Genomic DNA, 20,702 nt, shown 5'->3' on the forward strand with positions numbered 1-20,702 from the left:
GAGATGTTTGCAGAGCTGATTTTTACAGGAACGCTCCTGTTCTTGGCACAGAACGCGTGATGCTGTGATCACGGACACTTTTCTAATGAAGTGACACATGCAGACACCTGCTGATCTCTGAACCTCATTCAACACCTGCATCTTCCACATTTCTCCTGCTGAACGCCATCTCAAAAAACCGCATTAATACGATCAGAATCTTCATAAAGACGTCTTATATTCACAGTTTTTATCATTCCTAAATGTACTCTTTCCTACCAAGGTTTTTTAGACATGTACCATAGTATTACCTTGTTTTTTTTGTACAATATTCTCTTGACTATCTGTCAGTATTTGAGTAGAAAGAGATGGCTATCTGCTGTGTGTGTGTGTGTGTGTGTGTCAGCATGAACTCCGTCGGTCTCTATAACATGGGAAAGGACTAGGAACCAGTTCACAGGGAACTGTTTCCTGTTGTGCCCTTTTTTTACCTTTCATTGCCTATCTGGAACAACTTCCTGTCTCCATGGCTAGCTTGCAGCGCGCCGACTCTATTGTCAGGAAGAACGCGTAATACTCAGCCTCCCGCTGACACGACACACAGCTACGAGTCTACAACTAGCTTCCGCCCTCTGTGTCTGTTTTTATACACTAAATATTAGAACAGTGTTTAAAACACTACAACAGTACATTTGCATTTAAAACAGATATAAGATTTTATTTTATTTTTTTAGTAGTGGTACACCATCATGATTTTAGTATGTTGTGGATGTTGCCAGGGTGTTCCTAAGTAGTTTATATGGTGTTCTTAGAGTTTTATTTTTATTTTAATATATGTGTAATGTTTAATTTTATTATTTTAAATATTTTATTTAATTTTGTGGCAATCAATAACGATTTTAGATCCATTTTATAATTTGATTTTATTTGTATGTTTTTTTTATGTTTTATTTTACTTTATTTCATGCTGCTTTCTTATAGTGGTGCACATGCTAGTATGTTGTGGCTGTTACCAGTTTTGTTTTTATTATATATTATATTTTAAATCTGACATTTTTATTTTTTTATATTTTACTTTAATTTATTTTGCATTTAAAAAATTTATTTTATTTAATATTAATAAGGAAATTAGTTTATTTGTGATGCCAGAATGTTAATTATTATTTTATAATTTACCAGGCAAAAATCAATCACAGGTAACAGCACGTCGGTCCTCAGTGAGGAATCGTTTATGAATGAAATCATTCAGTGTGGATTGTGGAAACACTAAAGTTCATCATTTTCATTCCGAGAAGTAGCAAATACCAGAAATGACACGCATTAAACACATTTTCCCCGTTAGCTCAGGCTGTAGAAGCGCACATGCTACTGGAACCCTGGAAAAGCTCTAAAATAAGCCTGAACAATCAATACGTGTGTGTATGTTTACTCACACACACACACACACACACACACACACGCACATGCATGTACAGTACAATGGCTCATGGGATGACAATGCAGCGGATCAAGGTCAGGACACATATGCATTATGGGATGTTTGAGTTCCCAGAGGCCTGTGTGTGGCATAAATGCTGAAAGTCTGTATGAAATATTGATGAATGGTAAATTTGCACTTCGGAGCACATGAGCAGTGAGCGCTCACATGTAAGCTGCTGTATGTTAGCATTGTTTGTTGATATTTTAGCCTTTGCAGAACTCCCATCATTCAGTGCATTGAATGCTCTGTGTGTGTTTTCAAACAACTAACGTGATAAACTCACATCAGTTTCTATTTATTTCTGATGACTTTTGACCTTTGACCTATAAAAATGTCGTTTATGCATGACAGGAGATTATAAAAGTAGCATTTCATAAAAAGTGGGTACTTTTTAAAAACTTTAACAAAGAAAATACAGTTGTTTGAAAATGACTTAAATTTAAAATGTGTTTGTTTGCTTTTGTTTCCTTTCTAGTCAAATAATTCTATTAAAGAATGTAAAACTAGTATTGAATAAAACCGATATTTAAATATGTTGGCAATTTTGAAAATGCGTTCGATCATCATTTAAATGCAGCTACATTTATCATTTAAATACGGTGGCAGAGAGAGCTCAACGCATTGCAACTTCAGAAAACACTTGCAACTAGAAAAAGCACCTGCAAATCAAGAAAACATCATCAATTTGACAGCAGGTGTTGCAAATGCTCACACCACAACCAAATAAAGAACTGTATTTGCAGTGCATTTCTTTATTTGGTTGTGTTGTGAGCATTTGCAGCACGTGCGTTGTCAAATTGACAGTTGTTTTTCTATTTGCAGCGCATTGAGCTCTCTCGGCCACCGTATTTAAATCCTTTTAGAAGAGTTATTTTAGAATTTATAAAATATTATAGTATTTATTGATATTTAGAATTTTTAAGCTTTTAAATTTTCATTTTTAATTTTACTTTAAATTTTAGTAAGTTTTGTTAGGTACTTACATTTTTTTATAGGTTTTTATTATGTACGTATAGCTTTAATTACTGTTTAAGGTTTAGTAATCTGAATAATTAAAATTTCTGATTTTAATTTACGCGCACACACACACACGGACTCTCTATTGACCCCCCCCCCCCCCCCCCCCCCAAATTAACCAGAAAAATATAAAAAGTTTCTACATCATGGAATGGTAATCTCGTAACGTCACCTGTTTGTGTCTGTCTATCTCAGGTCTTGCTGTAGGAGACGTGCCAAATAACCAGCCGATAGGAATCGTGATGACGGTGCTGGGGGTGGTGGTGCTGGATTTCTGTGCGGATGCGACAGAGGGTCCCATACGAGCGTATCTGCTGGACGTGGCTGACACTGAGGAACAGGACATGGCTCTCAACATCCACGCCTTCTCTGCAGGTGCAGCACTGCCAGAGTCTGCCTTGTTTCATTCATACATCACAACATGAAAAGCTTGAAGAACTGATTGGCATGAGTCATAAGCCACATTCACACTGCTGATGAATGCAGTTGGCACTCTATTTTGTGTTTATTCTCATTTTGCAGTTATTTATGTGACTGTCAGCTACAGTCTATGACTCAATTCAGGCCAAAGATTATTTTTGTCTTGCTTTGCTGAACATCTATACATTTTTAAATCAAGATATATTTACTTGAAATGCAAACGTTTTCTTAGCCCTTAGCTCTTTTTCTTGTTTTAGTCGTAAACTCGTGTAATTTTGATAGATTTTTCAGAAATCACTTATTATCTTAAGTCATTATTTTCCAGGTAAATGTGCAGCATATTGACCTTGAATGTTTAGATATTTATGCTGGAAAATAGAAAACAAAATACTAGGTAAGAAATTATTTTTGCAGACTATTTTGAAGTACAAATATCTAATATTTCAAAATCAATATACATTTACTTGACAAGAAAATATGCTTTTTTTAATGCCTTTCTGAAATTAAAATTAAGTAAGCTCATGCTTAATTCAGATAAGATTAATTCAAAAGGAAAATAAATATAGTTGTCTTACCTCATTGACAGATTTTGCTCGTTTTAGGCATAAACATAACATAGTATCTTAAGTCATTTCCTCATGTAAGTGTATCTTGATTTAAGAATGTTTAGATATTTATAATAAACTAGTTATATATTTCCTAGTATTTTTTTTCCCTATTTTTCCAGAATAAATATATTTTTTTGCAGTGTAATTTGTAGTATATGCAGGTGCATCTCAATAAATTAGAATGTCATGGAAAAGTTCATTTATTTCAGTAATTCAACTCAAATTGTGAAACTCGTGTATTAAATAAATTCAATGCACACAGACTGAAGTAGTTTAAGTCTTTGGTTCTTTTAATTGTGATGATTTAGGCTCACATTTAACAAAAAACCCACCAAGTCTCAACAAATTAGAATACTTCATAAGACATTATTTTAGTGAACATTAGTGAATTGTTGGCCTTCTGGAGAGTATGTTCATTTACTGTATATGCACTCAATACTTGGTAGGGGCTCCTTTTGCATGAATTACTGCATCAATGCGGCGTGGCATGGAGGTGATCAGCCTGTGGCACTGCTCAGGTCTAATGGAAGCCCAGGTTGCTTTGATAGCAGCCTTCAGGTCATCTGCATTGTTGGGTCTGGTGTCTCTCATCTTCCTCTTGACAATACCCCATAGATTCTCTATGGGGTTCAGGTCAGGCGAGTTTGCTGGCCAATCAAGCTCAGTAACACCATGGTCATTGAACCAGCTTTTGTGGTACCTGTGTGGGCAGGTGCCAAGTCCTGCTGGAAAATGAAATCAGCATCTCCATAAAGCTTGTCAGCAGAAGGAAGTATGAAGTGCTCTAAAATTTCCAACACCAGCAGATGACATGGCAGCCTAAATCATCACTGACTGTGGAAACTTCACACTGGACTTCAAGCAGTATGGATTCTGTGCCTCTCCACTCTTTCTCCAGACTCTGGGACCTTGATTTCCAAATGAAATGGAAAATTTACTTTCATCTGAAAAGAGGACTTTGGACCACTGAGGAACAGTCCAGTTCTTTTTCTCCACAGCCCAGGTAAGATGCTTCTGACGTTGTCTCTGGTTCAGAAGTGGCTTGGTTGCCCTTTTCCTGAAGACGTCTGAGTGTGGAGACTCTTGATGCACTGACTCCAGCTTCAGTCCACTCCTTGTGAAGCTCTCCCAAGTGTTTGAATCAGCTTTGCTTGACAGTATTCTCAAGCTTGCGGTCATCTCTGCTGCTTGTATACCTTTTCCTACCCAAATTCTTCCTTCCAGTCAACTTTGCATTTAATATGCTTTGCCACAGCTTTCAGTAATGATCCTCTGTGACTTACCCTCTTTGTGGAGAGCGTCAATGTTCATCTTCTGGATCATTGCCAAGTCAGCAGTCTTCTCCATTATTGTGGTTTCAAAGAACAAGAGATACCCGGAATTTATTCTGTAGAGATGGTCATTAATTGAAACTCAAATGTAAATATTCTAATATTTTGAGATACTGATTTTTGACTTTCATGAGCTGTAAGATCTAATCATCAAAATTAAAACCAAAAAACTTTTGAAATGTTTTACTTTACATGCAATGAATCTAAAATATATGAAAGTTTCACTTTTTGAAATAACTTGCAAGAAAAAATGAACTTTTTCACGACATTCTAATTTGAGATGCACCTGTATATCTAAATATTCTTAAATCAATTTCCTTGAAGCAAAATTACTTTTTTCTGTTATTTATTCATTTATTATGCAAGTTTGCTTAAAACTAGACAAGAAAATGTCAATGGGCGATTAAATATTTTTTACTTACTCGCTGACCGATATTTTTCTTTTTTTAAGCAAATTAATTTTCCAAATAAAAATATAAAATTAAATCATTTTTATCAGTGACACAAAATATTTTTCTTCACAAGTAAATGCGTCTAAAATTTAACATTCTAAAATATTTGCATAATTTTTTTTTGATGGATTAATGGAAAATAAGACAAATACCAATTAAGAATACTTTTTTTGCACTTTGCCTTTAAAATCGCTTGTCATTCCCAAAAGCTTTATTATTGGGTAGCTGTCCATATAAAATGAGTGCTAAACTCTGTCTGTTGTGTTTAAGGGCTCGGAGGGGCAGTTGGTTACGCCCTCGGTGGTCTTGACTGGACGCACACCTTCTTGGGTCGAACTTTCAAGTCTCAAGAGCAAATTCTGTTCCTGTTCGCCGCGGTTCTGTTCACTATTTCCGTGGCTCTGCACCTGTTCAGTATCGAGGAGCAACAGTTCAGCCCTCAACAGGACCGTCTGGATGACGAGGCAGAAACCGAATCCAGTGTTAAAATTGCAGCGCACCATCCCCAGCTCGAAATGATCCATGAAGACGAGCCCTACGACCATTATGACCTCTATGCTGACCGGCGTTCGGAGCGAGAGCTGAACATGGACTTTTTAGACGTGGACATCGTTCGAAGTAAAAGCGACTCTGTTTTGGAGATGGCTGACGCTACGCTGGACCACCACGACATGCTGTTTCTGCGTGAAATCGAGCCGTCTATCTTCCAAGATCGCATTTCTTCCTATCACGGGTCGCCGCGGCGGCGTAGCAGCAGCGTGGAGAGTCAAGAGTTCCTGCGTGGAAAATTAAGCCGACTATCTGCGTTTCTGCAGCAGGCCGAACATGACGGAGAAGAAGCTCTGCTTAACAGTCAGCTCAACCAATCCAAAGCTCCCAATGGACATATGACGGACCTCAACGGCCACGGGCCGCCCGGTATCAAACCCTCCAGCACCAACGCATCCATGCGCCGCAGACGCCACACCTTCTACCGACAGTCATCCTGCACCTTCTTCTACTACGGCCGGGTCGGATCCCACCGCTACCGTTACCGGCGTGCCAACGCCGCATTCCTCATCAAACCGTCCCGCAGCATGAACGACATCTATGAGATGGAGAAGCGGCAGAAGCAGAGGAATGGCCAGAGAACGAGGCACCAGAGCGGGAACACCAACTCCAGCGGGGACACGGAGAGCGAGGAGGGTGAGACCGAGACCACCGTCCGTCTGCTCTGGATGTCCATGCTGAAGATGCCCAAAGAGCTGTTCAGACTGTGCGTGTGTCACCTGGTCACGTGGTTCGCCGTCATCGCAGAGGCTGTGTTTTACACGGACTTCATGGGGCAGGTCATCTTCGAGGGCGACCCGACGGTGAGCAATGCATTGCTTTTTTTAATGCATCTAAAGCAACTTAACACATTTTATCAAGTTATGCATGCCCTGGGAATTTAACCCACAACCTTGGCATTGCTAATGCCATGCTCTACTATTTGAGCTATGATAATGTAGAAAAGCATTCCTGTAGTTCAAACAGTAGAACATGGTGCAGTGGTGTTGCCGAGGTTGTGGGTTCGATTCCCAGGGAATGCATGAAATGTTCAAATGTACAGCTTCAATGCATTCAATGTAAAATTGTACTTGTTTACAATAATGTCATGTAACTATTAAGCAATATTAGAGAACCATGAATATGTGAATGTGTTGTTAAATTATTGAAATATTAAAACTTTTTTAAATTAAAAATTTTAGGGGGTACTTTTATATATTTTAGTTATCAATATTTATATATTTTGGAAATCCTTGGTTTAGCCTTTAACCAAACTTTAATAGACTTATCCTACATTTTCATAGGAAATATTAAATATTTATGTAATATGTTGCAAAACAAAACAAAAACCATAAGAGTATAGTGCTTAAAATGTACTTAAAAATAATACTTATGACTTTATATATATAAAAATGTAGCTTTTATTGAAAAAAACACCCACATTTAAGCTGTTAATCACTTAATAACTCTGAAAATCACTCAAAAAATGTTTAATTGTATTTTTAAAAGAAAAGCAGATTTTTTTATTAAAAAATATCAATAAATTTTTTATTAAAATAACAAAATAATAATAGTAATATTAAAATAATTTTAAAAGGAAAAAAAAAACAATCAATTTTGAATTACTCAAATATTACCTTAAAAATCCTTCAAGTAAATATTTTACATCAAAGGAGTTAATTTTGACAGAAGTTTGGGAATGCCTGGTTTAGCCAATCAGAAAACTAGGTATTAGAAATAATTTCTTTTCAAATAATTCTTATTTGTGATTGTTGGCAGTAAGTTTGCTGACATGTTTTTGAATAAACAACATGGTTAAATTTAGCAAATGACTAAAATCCATAAAATTTCAGTCTGATAACAAAATGTTTTGGGGAGCTCTTGCGTTAAGTATACAGTGGACGATGGTGTCTTTCACTGCCATCCAGTTTTTACCCTCAATCTTGACGTGTGTCCCTGTAGGCCCCGCTGAACTCCACCGCCCTTCATAACTACCACAGAGGGGTTCAGATGGGCTGCTGGGGGCTGGTGATTTACGCCGCCACCGCCGCCATCTGTTCAGGTACGTATCCTGAATCTAGAGATGCGACCGTGTGATCTGATCAAGTTTAATTCTTCATCTATGTGTCTTTTATGAATGTAGCTGTACTGCAGAAGTACCTGGATAACTTTGACCTCAGCATAAAGGTCATCTACATCCTGGGCACTCTGGCCTTCGCCATCGGTACGGCCGTCATGGCGATATTTCCCAATGTCTACGTCTCCATGGTGATGATCAGCAGCATGGGCATCATCTCCATGAGCATCTCGTACTGTCCGTATGCTCTGCTGGGCCAGTATCATGATAATAAAGAGGTCAGAGGCTATTACATTCATCTCTGTAAGACTGTAATCCTGCCGTATTAAAACTAATCCCAGCACTAGTCCTAATCTTTGTCCTGGCCGCCTCTCAGAACTCAGGGTTGAGGGTGACATTTTACTAACAGGCATTACATGTCATCAAAGTACTTTCTGGGTGTAAAGAACAGTGTAAGTAGCTGACTTCACTATGTTGTTTAGTGTCATGACAACAATTTTTAAATGTAGTTTTACTAGTAATCAGTAGTAGTATAGAATGGGGAAAAAAAAAAACGCTACAAATATTTAAATAACAGTGAAAATGTTGCATTTTCCTCATGAGCTGTTATTTATATACGGTTGCTACAGTACTCGTTGTAGTATTGCTTTGTTTTTAATACTCTTGATAGGTCTTAAACAGATTTCTGGACTGAGATCTCATAGGATAAAGAGCAGAATCATGGGATACTGATATGCGACCGATTTGTTTTTGCTATTTGCAGTACATCCAGCACAGCCCTGGCAACTCCAAGCGAGGTTTCGGCATCGATTGCGCCATCCTGTCGTGTCAGGTGTACATCTCTCAGATCCTGGTGGCATCGGCGCTGGGCGCGGTGGTGGACGCAGTGGGCAGCGTGCGCGTCATTCCCATGGTGGCCTCCGTCGGCTCTTTCTTGGGCTTCCTGTCCGCCTGCTTCCTTGTCATCTACCCGGGATCTGGCGGAGAGGCCGAGCAGACTCGGACGCTGACGTCCTCCAATAACAACGGCGTGACTGAGAAGCCCAGCTTCCTCAAGCTCACGCGCAAAGGCGCCGCCACCACCACCTGCAAAGTGGAGTGTGAATCCACGCTGTGAATGCGATCAGACCACGGCTAACATCTAATGCAGAGTTCACACTGCACGATTTTAGCCCTGATTTTCACTCGTCGACAAGTTTTGCGAAATCACCGACAAATGCACGAAATCGGAGGCAAATCAGTGCTTGTTCACGCGAGTTACAATTATTAAAGACGCAATCAGAGAATTGCTGACACCTGTGAAATATTTAACATGCTACACTAGAGCTGCACGATTAATGGAATGCGATAGTCATGCGCATCTCGTCAGTAAAGCCGGTTCTGTAATCAGAAGGAAATCTCCATCACGTGCCTTCAGATGGAGCAGTATTTACTACACAAAGCCGTAGTTCACTGACAAGCTACGCAATATCACGTTCATCATCGCAGACGATTTAATCGTGAAGATATCGTTCTGCTATAATGACAGCTGTTTGCGTAGCTTCTCAGTGATCTATGGCTGTGTAGTAAATGCTGCTCCTTCTGAAAGCACGTGAAAATACCAAATTTAATAACATGGTTTTACTTCAAAAACAGTTCATAACGTCAGGCGAGTGTTTGAAATAAATTCTTCTGTGAGATGATGTGGCTTCTTACACAGAATAACATATTTCATAGTATTCATAGCAGTGGTAAAGGCTATGTCGATTAGCATTGCATTATTATAATAATAGTTATAATAAGAACTCAGATAAATCATATATTGTCATAGTCTTGTTTATTAGTCACGTTGAATCAATAAAAGCAGTTAAATCTTTACTGCTTTTACTACTGATCACATAACTGTGCTTCACTGATAAGATGCATATGATTATCGTAGCTTTTGCCTTATCGTGATTGCAATTTCATTTAATTTATCATGCAGCCCTATGCACTCTTATACATAAAGGTGCTTAAAAAGTTCTTCACAGAAGAACAATGCCATAGAAGAACAATGTTTGGTTCCACAAAGAACCGTTCAGTCAAAGGTTCTTTAAAGAATGATCTCTTTCTTACCTTTTTATAATCTGAAGAAGCTTCTTTCACCACAAAGAACCTTTTGTGACACAGAAAGGTTCTTCAGATGTTAAAGGTTCTTTATGGAACCATTTAGACGAAAAAGATTCTTCTATGGCATTGGAAGCACCTTTTATGTACCTTTATATTTATATACCTTTATATTTAAGAGTGTAAATATCTAGATCTGTAGGCGATTGTGTGAAATGAGTTCTGTCTGAACAACACATCGGTGATGACCTACAGTGTATAGCCAATGAGAGAGCAAGATACAGGGCAGGAAGGAGGTATATGAAACCTAGTTGGCGGCCCAGACAGCGTTGTCGGCGATTCTTCCTATTGTAAAGCCATGCAGTGTGTAACCTCCTGTCGCCGATCCATCATGCAGTATGAACACAGCAGCAACTGAACGCTACCCCAGATAGCCGTGCAGAGTGAAAACAACGGTGATCCAACGACTTTGAAAATCATGCAGTGTGAACTCTGCATTACATTCCCCACGCGTTTCTACACACAGTGGACCGGCCGGTGGGCAGAAGGCATGGTTGTCTTGTTTTCGTTGGTTTGTCGTGTTTGGCCTGGCGTTGCGGGTCTCAGGGCTGCATCTCAGGGCCACCAGGGGGTGACTCTGGGCTGAACTCTTCAGGGGAGAGAGAGAGAGAGAGGCTGCACTGGATCTCTCTCGCTTTCAACCACATGCACTTCACTTGCACATTTCCATTCGAAGCTCATCCTAAACAAATCTAATGTAGAGAATCTTTAATATAAGTTAATGGCTCAAAAACTTTATCTTTTCCTATTTTTTAACAGAGGACATTATGATTACCAAAAGTTGCCCAGTGCAATAATAACAGCTGTTTCATTATGAAGGCTTTATTTTAGTCGTGTTATGCAGGTGAAAGGGTGAATCTCACAGAAAATACAAGAAATTCTATTTGCATTTGCAGAAAATGATTTTTTTTGGAACTGAATGTCGACATTATTTTCATGACAGTCCTTGCTGACAATTATATTTTTTAAATTCATATTAGATACAAATTTCTGAAGCTTTTTTTTTTTTTAAACACTTAAATAAAAAAAAAAGTAAATATTTAATCAGCTAGAAAGTGAAATTGCATGGGTTACCATACTTGGTCACGTCACTTTCACTTTCAGTGCCTATAAATAAAGTCCATAATCATAAACGATAAGAAATGCATTGGTCACAAGATCTAGGAATTTTTTATTTAAATTATCATAAATTAAAAGCAGTAAAACAATACCATCATTACACAGTACATTCACATTGTATGTTACAAACTGTATAAAATATATTATTATGTAGATATTTTGTAATATGTATACAGTTAAAAAATATCTACAGTTGTGAATTCATTTTTAATTGTCATGAAATAATGACAATTATGTCATTAAATGCCCCCAAAAAGAAATGGTTCCTTCATTTTCTTCATGAAAAATATAATTTCTTGTTTCTTTTAATAATAAAAAAAAATAAACAATGGAGGTGAAATATGACAACTGTCATTTTTTTATGTCAAGAAAAATACAAGAAATTCTCTTTGCATTTGCAGAAAATGAAGGATATTAGAAGAAAAGCTTATTAGTCAGTTATTTCTGAAGTGAATATAAACATTTTTACCTTTAAATATTTCATTTAAAAAATATTTTTTACATAAAATGTTTAAATATTTAAATATATTTAATCAGCTATAAATTGAAATGGCAGTGTCTGCATATAATCTCTACAAATTAGTCTTACAAATTTTATCGAATATATTATTAGTTAGATATATATATTTTAATAAGCTTTTTTTCATTACAGTTGTGGAGAAATGTTTAATTGTCATGCAAATAATGCCCAAAACATACTTGATTTTCTTCACGCAAAGCATCTTTCTATTGATTATAAGGTAATAAATGACACATTTCTTGAGCATCTTCATGAGATTCACCAGGAGAGCGTGACTTTGGTCGTCAGTGCCTCTTTTCATTGACGTACTGAAAGTGCTTTAATACATTTGGTGCGACGCTGCTGAGGTCCTTGAAGTTTTACTTGTTTCCCTTCGTTCACGTGTTTCCTAAGACGGCCCACGCAAGGGCGAAACCAATGCTGAGAACGAGTAATAATCTCAATGCTGCATCAGAGTCTTCACGCAGATACCAAACCTTTCTTACACTCACAGACTTCCAAGTTGCAATGGTGATTTTCTGCAGCTGTGTAACTGTATTTGTTTTCGAGGTCCATGCCTCGAACTCCCAGCACTTTCTGGCAGAACTTCAGACTTTTTCTCTCTCTAAATGAGAAGGATTGGGTTCTTGACACTCGCACTAGCGGTCTGTTTACATTAGCACCTGGTTGCTGCGTGTTTTCGGTGGAGAGAGATGTGCTCTCGTCTGCCTGAACGGACTCATCTCCGCCATCTTGGCTCAAACGTGGCCCTTTTTTCTGGGTCTCAGCTGCACTTGACGGTTTCCTGACACTGAGGATGATTGTGCCGGACTGTGATTGAATGATTGAGTTTTAGTTTGCACTCCATCTGATCTTAAGTGGATTTTTGAGACATTGTTTGAGGTCTGGTGACTTGTGTTTCTGACCAGACGTGACGTGACTGGACGCTATTCTACTTCCTGTCTTGCCAGCTGGAGAGTATTAAAACCTGAAGTTAAGCTGATATATATAAATATATTTTATTTCTGGAATGTCTATTGAAGTTAAAACCAAACTTGAACGAGAAAACCATCAAGTTTCTGACAAATCAAACAACGTTGCAATAGCTGCACCTGCCTCGGTCTGTGTTGGCATTACTGGGGTTTGGGACACAAACACGCATGAGACTTTTCATTTGAATACTTGAAGTGCAATCTTGGTTGTGTTTGGATATTTCAGGATGCGTTTGCTGACCTCGAAGCAAAGACTGAGGAATGTGGGACTCTCAGAGAGTGTCTTTGACTCCGTCAGGGGATGAAGTTTCCAGTATTGAATGTAACTTACTTTCTGTTTTTTTAGAGCAAGAAGATTCAACGTTGCACCGAACTTGCACATACAGAGATTTAAAAGAAAAATGAATCACTACCTTGCAATAGAAAAGCCTAAACTGTGGTTATTTATTTTTTTGAATGCGTTATCCTTAAATATGTAAAGAGTTATAAGTACAGAGAAAGATATATTTACAGCTTGTGCAGATGTGTGTGTGTGTGTGTGTGTGTGTGTGTGTGAGAGAGAGAGCGAGACATGTATGTAAGCATGTCTATTTCTGCATGATCATATATGAGCACCATGTGCATGTTTGTGCATGGAAGAGTGCGTTACATCTCACTCTTTTATAGAATGAATCTCTCAAAAACATGTCGAGGTCACACTTCACCCTAAAATTGAAAAAAAAAAAAAAAAAAAAACTGCAAAGTGGAAAAAATCTTATTATAATCACAGAAATCTTAGATACTGATATTTCTGAAGTGGATAAAATGTCAAATTAATTTTAAAATATATTTAAATATTTAAAATTTTAAATGTAATTTTTTGCTTTGTTTTTTTTTATTTTTAATATAAAATTTGAATTCAAATTTAAATATTTGTTTAATCGGCTATAAATTAAAATTGAGTCCCTATAAATTATTTTAAAAAATTAATCACACCCTCCCCCCAAAAAAATTGTTGGAATTTTAGTAACATAATATTAATTATCTATTATAATATAATATAAAATAATATTAATCATCTCTCTCTCTCTTTACATATATATATGTATATATGTATGTGTTTTCTTTTTTTGACAAATGTTTACTTTTTATATAATGCAAAAAATGATTGCCCATCCCCCCCCTTTCTTTTGATTTTGGGGTGAAATGTTTTGTGGTCTTGACAGGTTTGATGAGATTCACTTTATAATCATCTTTAGTTTACAATTCACATTTCACTTTAGCAGGTCATAGAGCAAACAAAGAAATACTGAAAACCAGGTAGTCTTAGGTTTCTGTTGTTGAAGCGACGTCTTCATGGAGTGTGTGTTGACACTGGGCTCAAACGGGGCTTGTTCTCCTGTATGGAAAGCAGCTGGATGTTATTTCAGTGTGTAGTGTGTGACGGGAGAGAAACTCCTTGGAGTGTACTATATGCCTTGTCATTCACAAGATATGTATAAAGTTTATTTTGCTTCTGTATAAAAGCTCATTATTTTGTATTAGTTTTATTTTCTATGAGGAATGTAGACAAACTGAAAAACACTGTATTGAATGCACCTTTAAAGAATTGAAACCAAATACAAGTCTGACTTGTTTGTTTGTTCACATTTGTTCATATAGCCTACTTCTTTTTGACGTTTGTCATCCATAAAAATACAGTTGTGGTCAAAAATACTGCAGTAGCACCCTTAAGTGGCTTTTTGGAGCTTAAGTTACTGTTGGCATCAGAACTCTGTGTTGATTGAGAAATCAATTGTGATGCAGTTGAACAGGATTATGTTTCATATTTTGGACTCAAGTGTCTGAAAGGGGTGTTATGATGAAGGATAACCTACTGAGATGACTTTTGTTGTGTTCATATACTTTTCTGCATAGTACAATGCAAGCACAAATGGTAGTCTATTTAGGGGTCTACAGCGCCATCTGCAGGACAGAGAGACACCTGCTTCTGTATTAATTTCACTGAAGTTGTCATAATTTCATGCACAGATATTAAAAACGGACTGTTATTTTTATGTGTAAACACAAAATTTTTTAAACACCTCTTCAGTCTTTTTCAGCTGATGTCACGCAGGCAGCATGAGCTGTTAATTAATGTTAATATTCAAATGGCTGCTGGCCGCTGTTGCCTGTAATTCAGCAAGAAATCTCCAATATATTCAGCTCTGATACCAGTCTGCTCATTTTGAATGCTGTTTCCTTATATATGTCATTCAAAGTGTTACTTGTCATTTATTTGTGATTTATTCATGAAACTTACTAAAAACTTAAACTTAACCCAAAACAGATGCATCAGCTCTCTATAAATGACATTAACCTTGTTATTACAGTTAACTAAAAATAACACTCGATAAAAATGTCAAATATACATATAAAAATATACATATTTTTCTAAATAAATGAAAACAAAAAATATAAACAAAATATAAAAGATAGTTTCAGGTAGTTGCCAAGGCATCATTTCTCATTTTATTTAGCCTTGTACTTGTACTAAAATAACTACAGCTGAAAAATAAATAATAATAATAAAAACTGTATAGACATAATAAACATAACTAATGAAAAAGACAAAAACACACCATATTTACTAAAACTTTAACAAAACATTTAAATGAAAATAGAAAATCTAAAAATTAGCTAATTCAAACTATTAATGAAAATTGTTCTATATTAGTGCTGTCAAAAGATTAATCACATCCAAAATAAGTTTTTTTATATTCATATAAATTGTCATATATTTATGACAATTTATTTTTTATATATATTTATTTTATATACATTTTATTTATTTATATTTGTCATATCTCAAATATATACATGCATGTGTGCGTGTTTATATATACATAATAAATATACACAGTACACACACATATATTATGTAAACAAAACCTTTTATTTCGGATGCGATTAATCACTATTCTTAAGATGCTTTACTGATCAGAGTGAATGTGATTTGTTGAGAAACTGCGCCCTCTGTTGGCAAACACTGCTACTGCTTTGGCTATTTGTCACTATGTGCTCTAAAAGGGTAGATTCAGTCATTTACTACACAGTAGGAGATATTAAAATGTCTCTGTATTGTTTCCCCCATACAGTAAAAGTCAGTGGGGTTTGAACCCCAGTGTTCTCCAAAATATCATCTTTTGTGCTCCACATCATACAGGTGTGGAATGGTATTCATTTTTGGCTGGACTGCATTGATCACCTGTTGAGATCTGCAGGTCTGTTATTACTGAAGCCGCATGATCCTCAATGAGAGACCATAAACTATCCTGTAACTTAATTAGAGCTTCATGAAGTCAGGGCTCCGTGATGAGCTCTGAGACACAGAGACAAACATTAAACACTTAACTTTACGCCTCAACCGCATCCTGGAAGAGAGGAAATTATGCTTTATGAGCAGCTGCTAATTAGAGTTTATGAAGCCTTTATTTAGAATTACTGACAGTAAATAGCCATAAATAAACACGTGAAGCTGTTTACAACACAGTATTAAGAATCAAGGGGATGTAAACTTTTGAACAGGGTCATTTTTATAAATTCAACTATTATTTTCTCTTGTGGACTATATATGCAAACATCTTTAATGTGAAATATCTTATTCAGGTCAGTACTAAATAAACAATAACATGCATTTTGTATGATCCCTCTTATTTTGGTAAAATAATTAACATTTTGCAGATTCTGAAAGGTGTATGTAAAGTACTGTATATATATATATATATATATATATATATATATATATATATATATATATATATATATACAGTATATATACACATACATACAGGTGCATCTCAGAAAATTAGAATATGGTGAAAGTTCATTTTTTCTTGTAACTTATTTCAAAAAGTTAAACTTTCATATATTTTAGATTCATTACATGTAAAGTAAAACACTTCAAAAGTTTTTTGTTTAATGTTATTTATATATATATATATATATATATATTTATTTATTTATTTATTTATTTATTTATTTATATATATTTATTTATTTATATTTATATATATATATTTATATTTATATATATATTTATATTTATATTTATATATATATATTTATATATATTTATATTTATATATATTTATATTTTTATATATATTTATATTTATATTTATATATATATATAATGTATTTATTTTTTTACCAGTGTGATCTAAACATATATTTTTTTATGTATTCACTTTAATATTATAATTGTATCATATAAAAGTTCAAGAATACTATATTGCCCATTAAAACAAAGCGGGGGGGGGAACCAAGAACAAAACAATGAAACTTGCCCCCAAAAATCCTATTATTTTTAAAGACTATTAAGATTCAAAATGCATTACAAGTTTTTGAATGAGTGTGATCTATTATATAACATTTTATATATTGATAATAAAATAATAAAACTTAATACATTTTTTATCACTTTTATAATATATATAACACTGGTTTAAAAACTACTGAGAGTTCAATAAATATATATCTAAATATAATTATTTTATAACTAAATAATAAAACTTTATTTTATTACTTTTATAATATATCACACTGGTTTAGATGTATTCCAACTGTAACTAATCATATATATATATACTGTATATATTATACATAAACGAATTAAAGTATTGCACACAATAAAGAGATCCAGTTTAAGTTATTTTGCTGTGAGGTGAAACAGGAGCAGATGGTTCGAAAGTCTGAATCAGCTCTGAAAATGACTCACTTTGCTGCTGTAGATGATTCATTTACAATGAAAGTCTAGCAGACACATGGGCCACGGCGCTCACAAACACATGTGACGACCTACGCTCAAAATGACATTATTTTTGCACTGGGAAGTTATTCAGCAAACAAATCTCATGCTAACATGCACATGTAAATGTTATGAGTCATAGTTAAATCTACATTTTATATCTTTATTCTTCAGGGCTGCCTGCTTGGCCATGGGGTCTCCACTGTAAATGTATTCATGCAAATGTTTATGTGCTTTTCTAACAAATTTACAGAATGCTGTCATTCAAGCTTCGCATGTAAATGAACCCTGAATCTTGCTTTAAGCCAGATATGTGTGGTGTTGAGTCTCACCTGACGCGGGAGAGAGGAAAGCATGCTGGGGTTTTCGGAGGAGCCGATGATGGATCACCGGGAATAGTCTGCTTCTCAGGGCCATTTTAAGACACGGGAATCTTTATTAACTTTTGCGGATGTCTTAGCCTGGTAATGAGCAAATCAATTATTCATCTTTTTTTTCGTAATTTTAATTCGTCATACGTATCTGATAGATGAACATTTAATTTTTTCATCCCTTTTTTAAAGGAAAAGCACAGTCTTGTCTGAAGAAACACCCAGTTTGGTGATTCAGTGTTTTGAAACCTGTTGATTTATATGTTGTTAGTGATATTGATTAGGATGGTTAATTGGACAATACAGGGCCGTTTTGAGATGCCTGTTTGACCAAAGTTGACTTTCAGTGAGGTTTGAGTATATTGTGTAACTGTCACTTTAAATGAACTGCATATATATCTACATTATAGCATAGTTCTCTATATATTGAGATCAGCCGTTGTTTTATTTAGATACAGTTGTGGTCAGAATTATTGAAACCCTTGGTAAATATGATCAAAGAAGACTGTGAAAATTAACCTGCTTTGTTAATCCTTTTGATCTTTTATTTTAAAAATTCACAAAAAGCTAACCTTTCATTGGATAATAAGAATTTCAAATGGGGGGAAATATCATTATGAAATAAATGTTTTTCTCAAACACACGTTGGACACAATTATTGGCACCTTTTTATTCAATGCTTTTTGAAACCTCCATTTGTCAGTTTAACAGCTCTAAATGTTCTCCTATAATGCCTGATGAGGTTAGAGAACACCTGACAAGAGATCAGAGACCATTCCTTCATCCAGAATCACTCCAGATCCTTCAGATTCACAGCTCCATGATGGTGCTTCTTCTCTTCAGTTCACCTCACTCATTTTCTACAGGGTTCAGGTCAGAGGACTGGAATGGCCAGCAGAAGCTTGGTTTTGTGCTCAGTGACCCATTTTTGTGTTGTTTTTGAGGTTTGTGTTTGGATTATTGTACGGTTGGAAGATCCAAACATGGCCCATTATAAGATTTCTAATAGAATCAGTCACTTATTGATTTTTTATCTGTTGATATTTGATAGAATCCATGATGCCATGCGTCTAAACAAGATGTCCAGGACCTCCAGCAGAAATATAGGCCCACAACATCACAAATACAGCAGTATATTTCATTGTACACATGGGGTACTTTTTATCCCTGTGTTCACCAAACCAATCCTGAGTGTTTGCTGCTAAAAAGCTCATTTTTTAGTTTCATCTGACCGTAGAAGCCAGTCCCATTTGAAGTTCCAGTTGTGTCTGATAACTGAATATGCTGGAGTTTGTTTTTGGATGAGCTAGGAGAATTTTTCTTGAAACCCTCCCAAACAACATGTGGTGATGTAGGAGCTGTTTGACAATTTTTTTTTAAGGTTTTCTGACCCCGAGACTCAACTATTTTCTGCAATTCTCCAGCTGTGATCCTTGGAGAGTCTTTAGCCACTCAAACTCTCCTTCTCACCGTGCATTAGGACGATATAGACACACGTCCTCTTCCAGGCAGTTTCATTACATTTTCTGTTGATTGGAAATTCTTAATTATTGCCCTGATGGTGGAAATGGGAATTTTCACTGCTCTAGCTCTTTTCTTAAAGCCACTTCACTAATTTGTGAAGCTCAATTATCTTTTGCTGCACAGCAGAAATATATTCTTTGTTTTTTCTCATTGTGATGGATGATTAAGGGAATTTGGGCTTTGTTTTCTCTCCTATTTATATTTCTGTGAAACAGGAAGCCATGGCTGGATAATTTCATGTTCATAATCACCCTGGAGTGTTCAAAATTGTGAATATGAATGGGAGTATACTTCAGAGATATTTTACTCTTAAGAATTTCTAGGGGTGCCAATAATTGTGTCCAACGTGTGTTTGAGAAAAACATTTATTTCATAATGATATTTCCCCCCATTTTAAATTCTTATTATCCAATGAAAGGTTAGATTTTTGTGAATTTTTTAAATAAAAGATCAAAAGGATTAACAAAGCAGGTTAATTTTCACAGCCTTCTTTGATCATATTTACCAAGGGTTCCAATAATTCTGACCACAACTGTATGTATTCCTTTATTTAATATAACACTTAATTTTGAATTAATTTATTCTAATCATAAAATACACAGTTCATACATTTTTATTTTAATTACTCTAACCTAAGGTGACCATAATTCTGAAATGGAAACCAGTGAGATTTTATTTCCCATTTCAGTGGTCAAAATATAATAATCTCATTTGTTATCTATGATTTAAAAACAACAACAACAACAAAGCACGGGGACAGTATTTGTCTTTTTGGTTTTTAATTGTTATGGGTTCCCTATGCTACAGTATAATTACAAATAATAATGATGTTTACTTTAATTATTAGGATTTTTGGTCTGGTTTTAATACAGTTCACCAAAAAGCACACTATGAAAAAAAATAGAAAACTGTAACATTACCAAAACACATTACAAAAATACAATTAAATATGAGAACAAATATTTATCATTTTATAATTGTATTTAATATTTTCATTCTCACAAACTCATACTTTACACAGCAATTAAATTACTGCGAACAAGACGTGAGGATCCAAGTGCAAGCTTTTATTTATAAACAGTCAATAAACAGGCAGGGTCCAACAATGGCAAACAGGTATGGTACGGGCAAGACACAGAGCAATCCTAGGGCTAGCGAGAGTCGGCGATCGGCGAACTATATCCAACAGGGCAAGGCAGAGAGATAATCCAGGTATACGAGCAGTAGCCCAAGAGAGGTGCAAACAGAGTCCAAACGGCAAGGCAAAGGGGTAAATCCAAGCAAGAATCAAAACACTAGAAAAACACACAAGGCAAGACTATGACAACAAAGTGGGTTCCGTATCACAGCTAAAACTAGGAGAGTTATAAATGCAGAACAATACTGGAACTA

The 20,702-nt window shown here is 35.5% G+C and overlaps 1 protein-coding gene across 1 annotated transcript in view; it reads left to right on the forward strand.

Annotated features, from left to right (window-relative positions):
• The window catches only part of LOC306847196 (solute carrier family 45 member 4-like), a 28,354-nt gene extending 16,948 nt beyond the window's left edge, over positions 1-11,406 (forward strand). The window contains exons 3-7 of the mRNA XM_079381014.1: positions 2,672-2,851; positions 5,558-6,639; positions 7,778-7,877; positions 7,959-8,170; positions 8,656-11,406. Of these exons, the coding sequence (XP_079237140.1) occupies positions 2,672-2,851; positions 5,558-6,639; positions 7,778-7,877; positions 7,959-8,170; positions 8,656-9,009 (1,928 nt within the window). The 3' untranslated portion in view covers positions 9,010-11,406. The remainder of the gene's footprint in view (positions 1-2,671; positions 2,852-5,557; positions 6,640-7,777; positions 7,878-7,958; positions 8,171-8,655) is intronic.
• Positions 11,407-20,702: the final 9,296 nt, after the last annotated feature.

The sequence above is a fragment of the Barbus barbus genome (genome assembly GCF_936440315.1).
Source record: "Barbus barbus genome assembly, chromosome: 27".
Taxonomy (NCBI): Eukaryota; Metazoa; Chordata; class Actinopteri; order Cypriniformes; family Cyprinidae; genus Barbus; species Barbus barbus.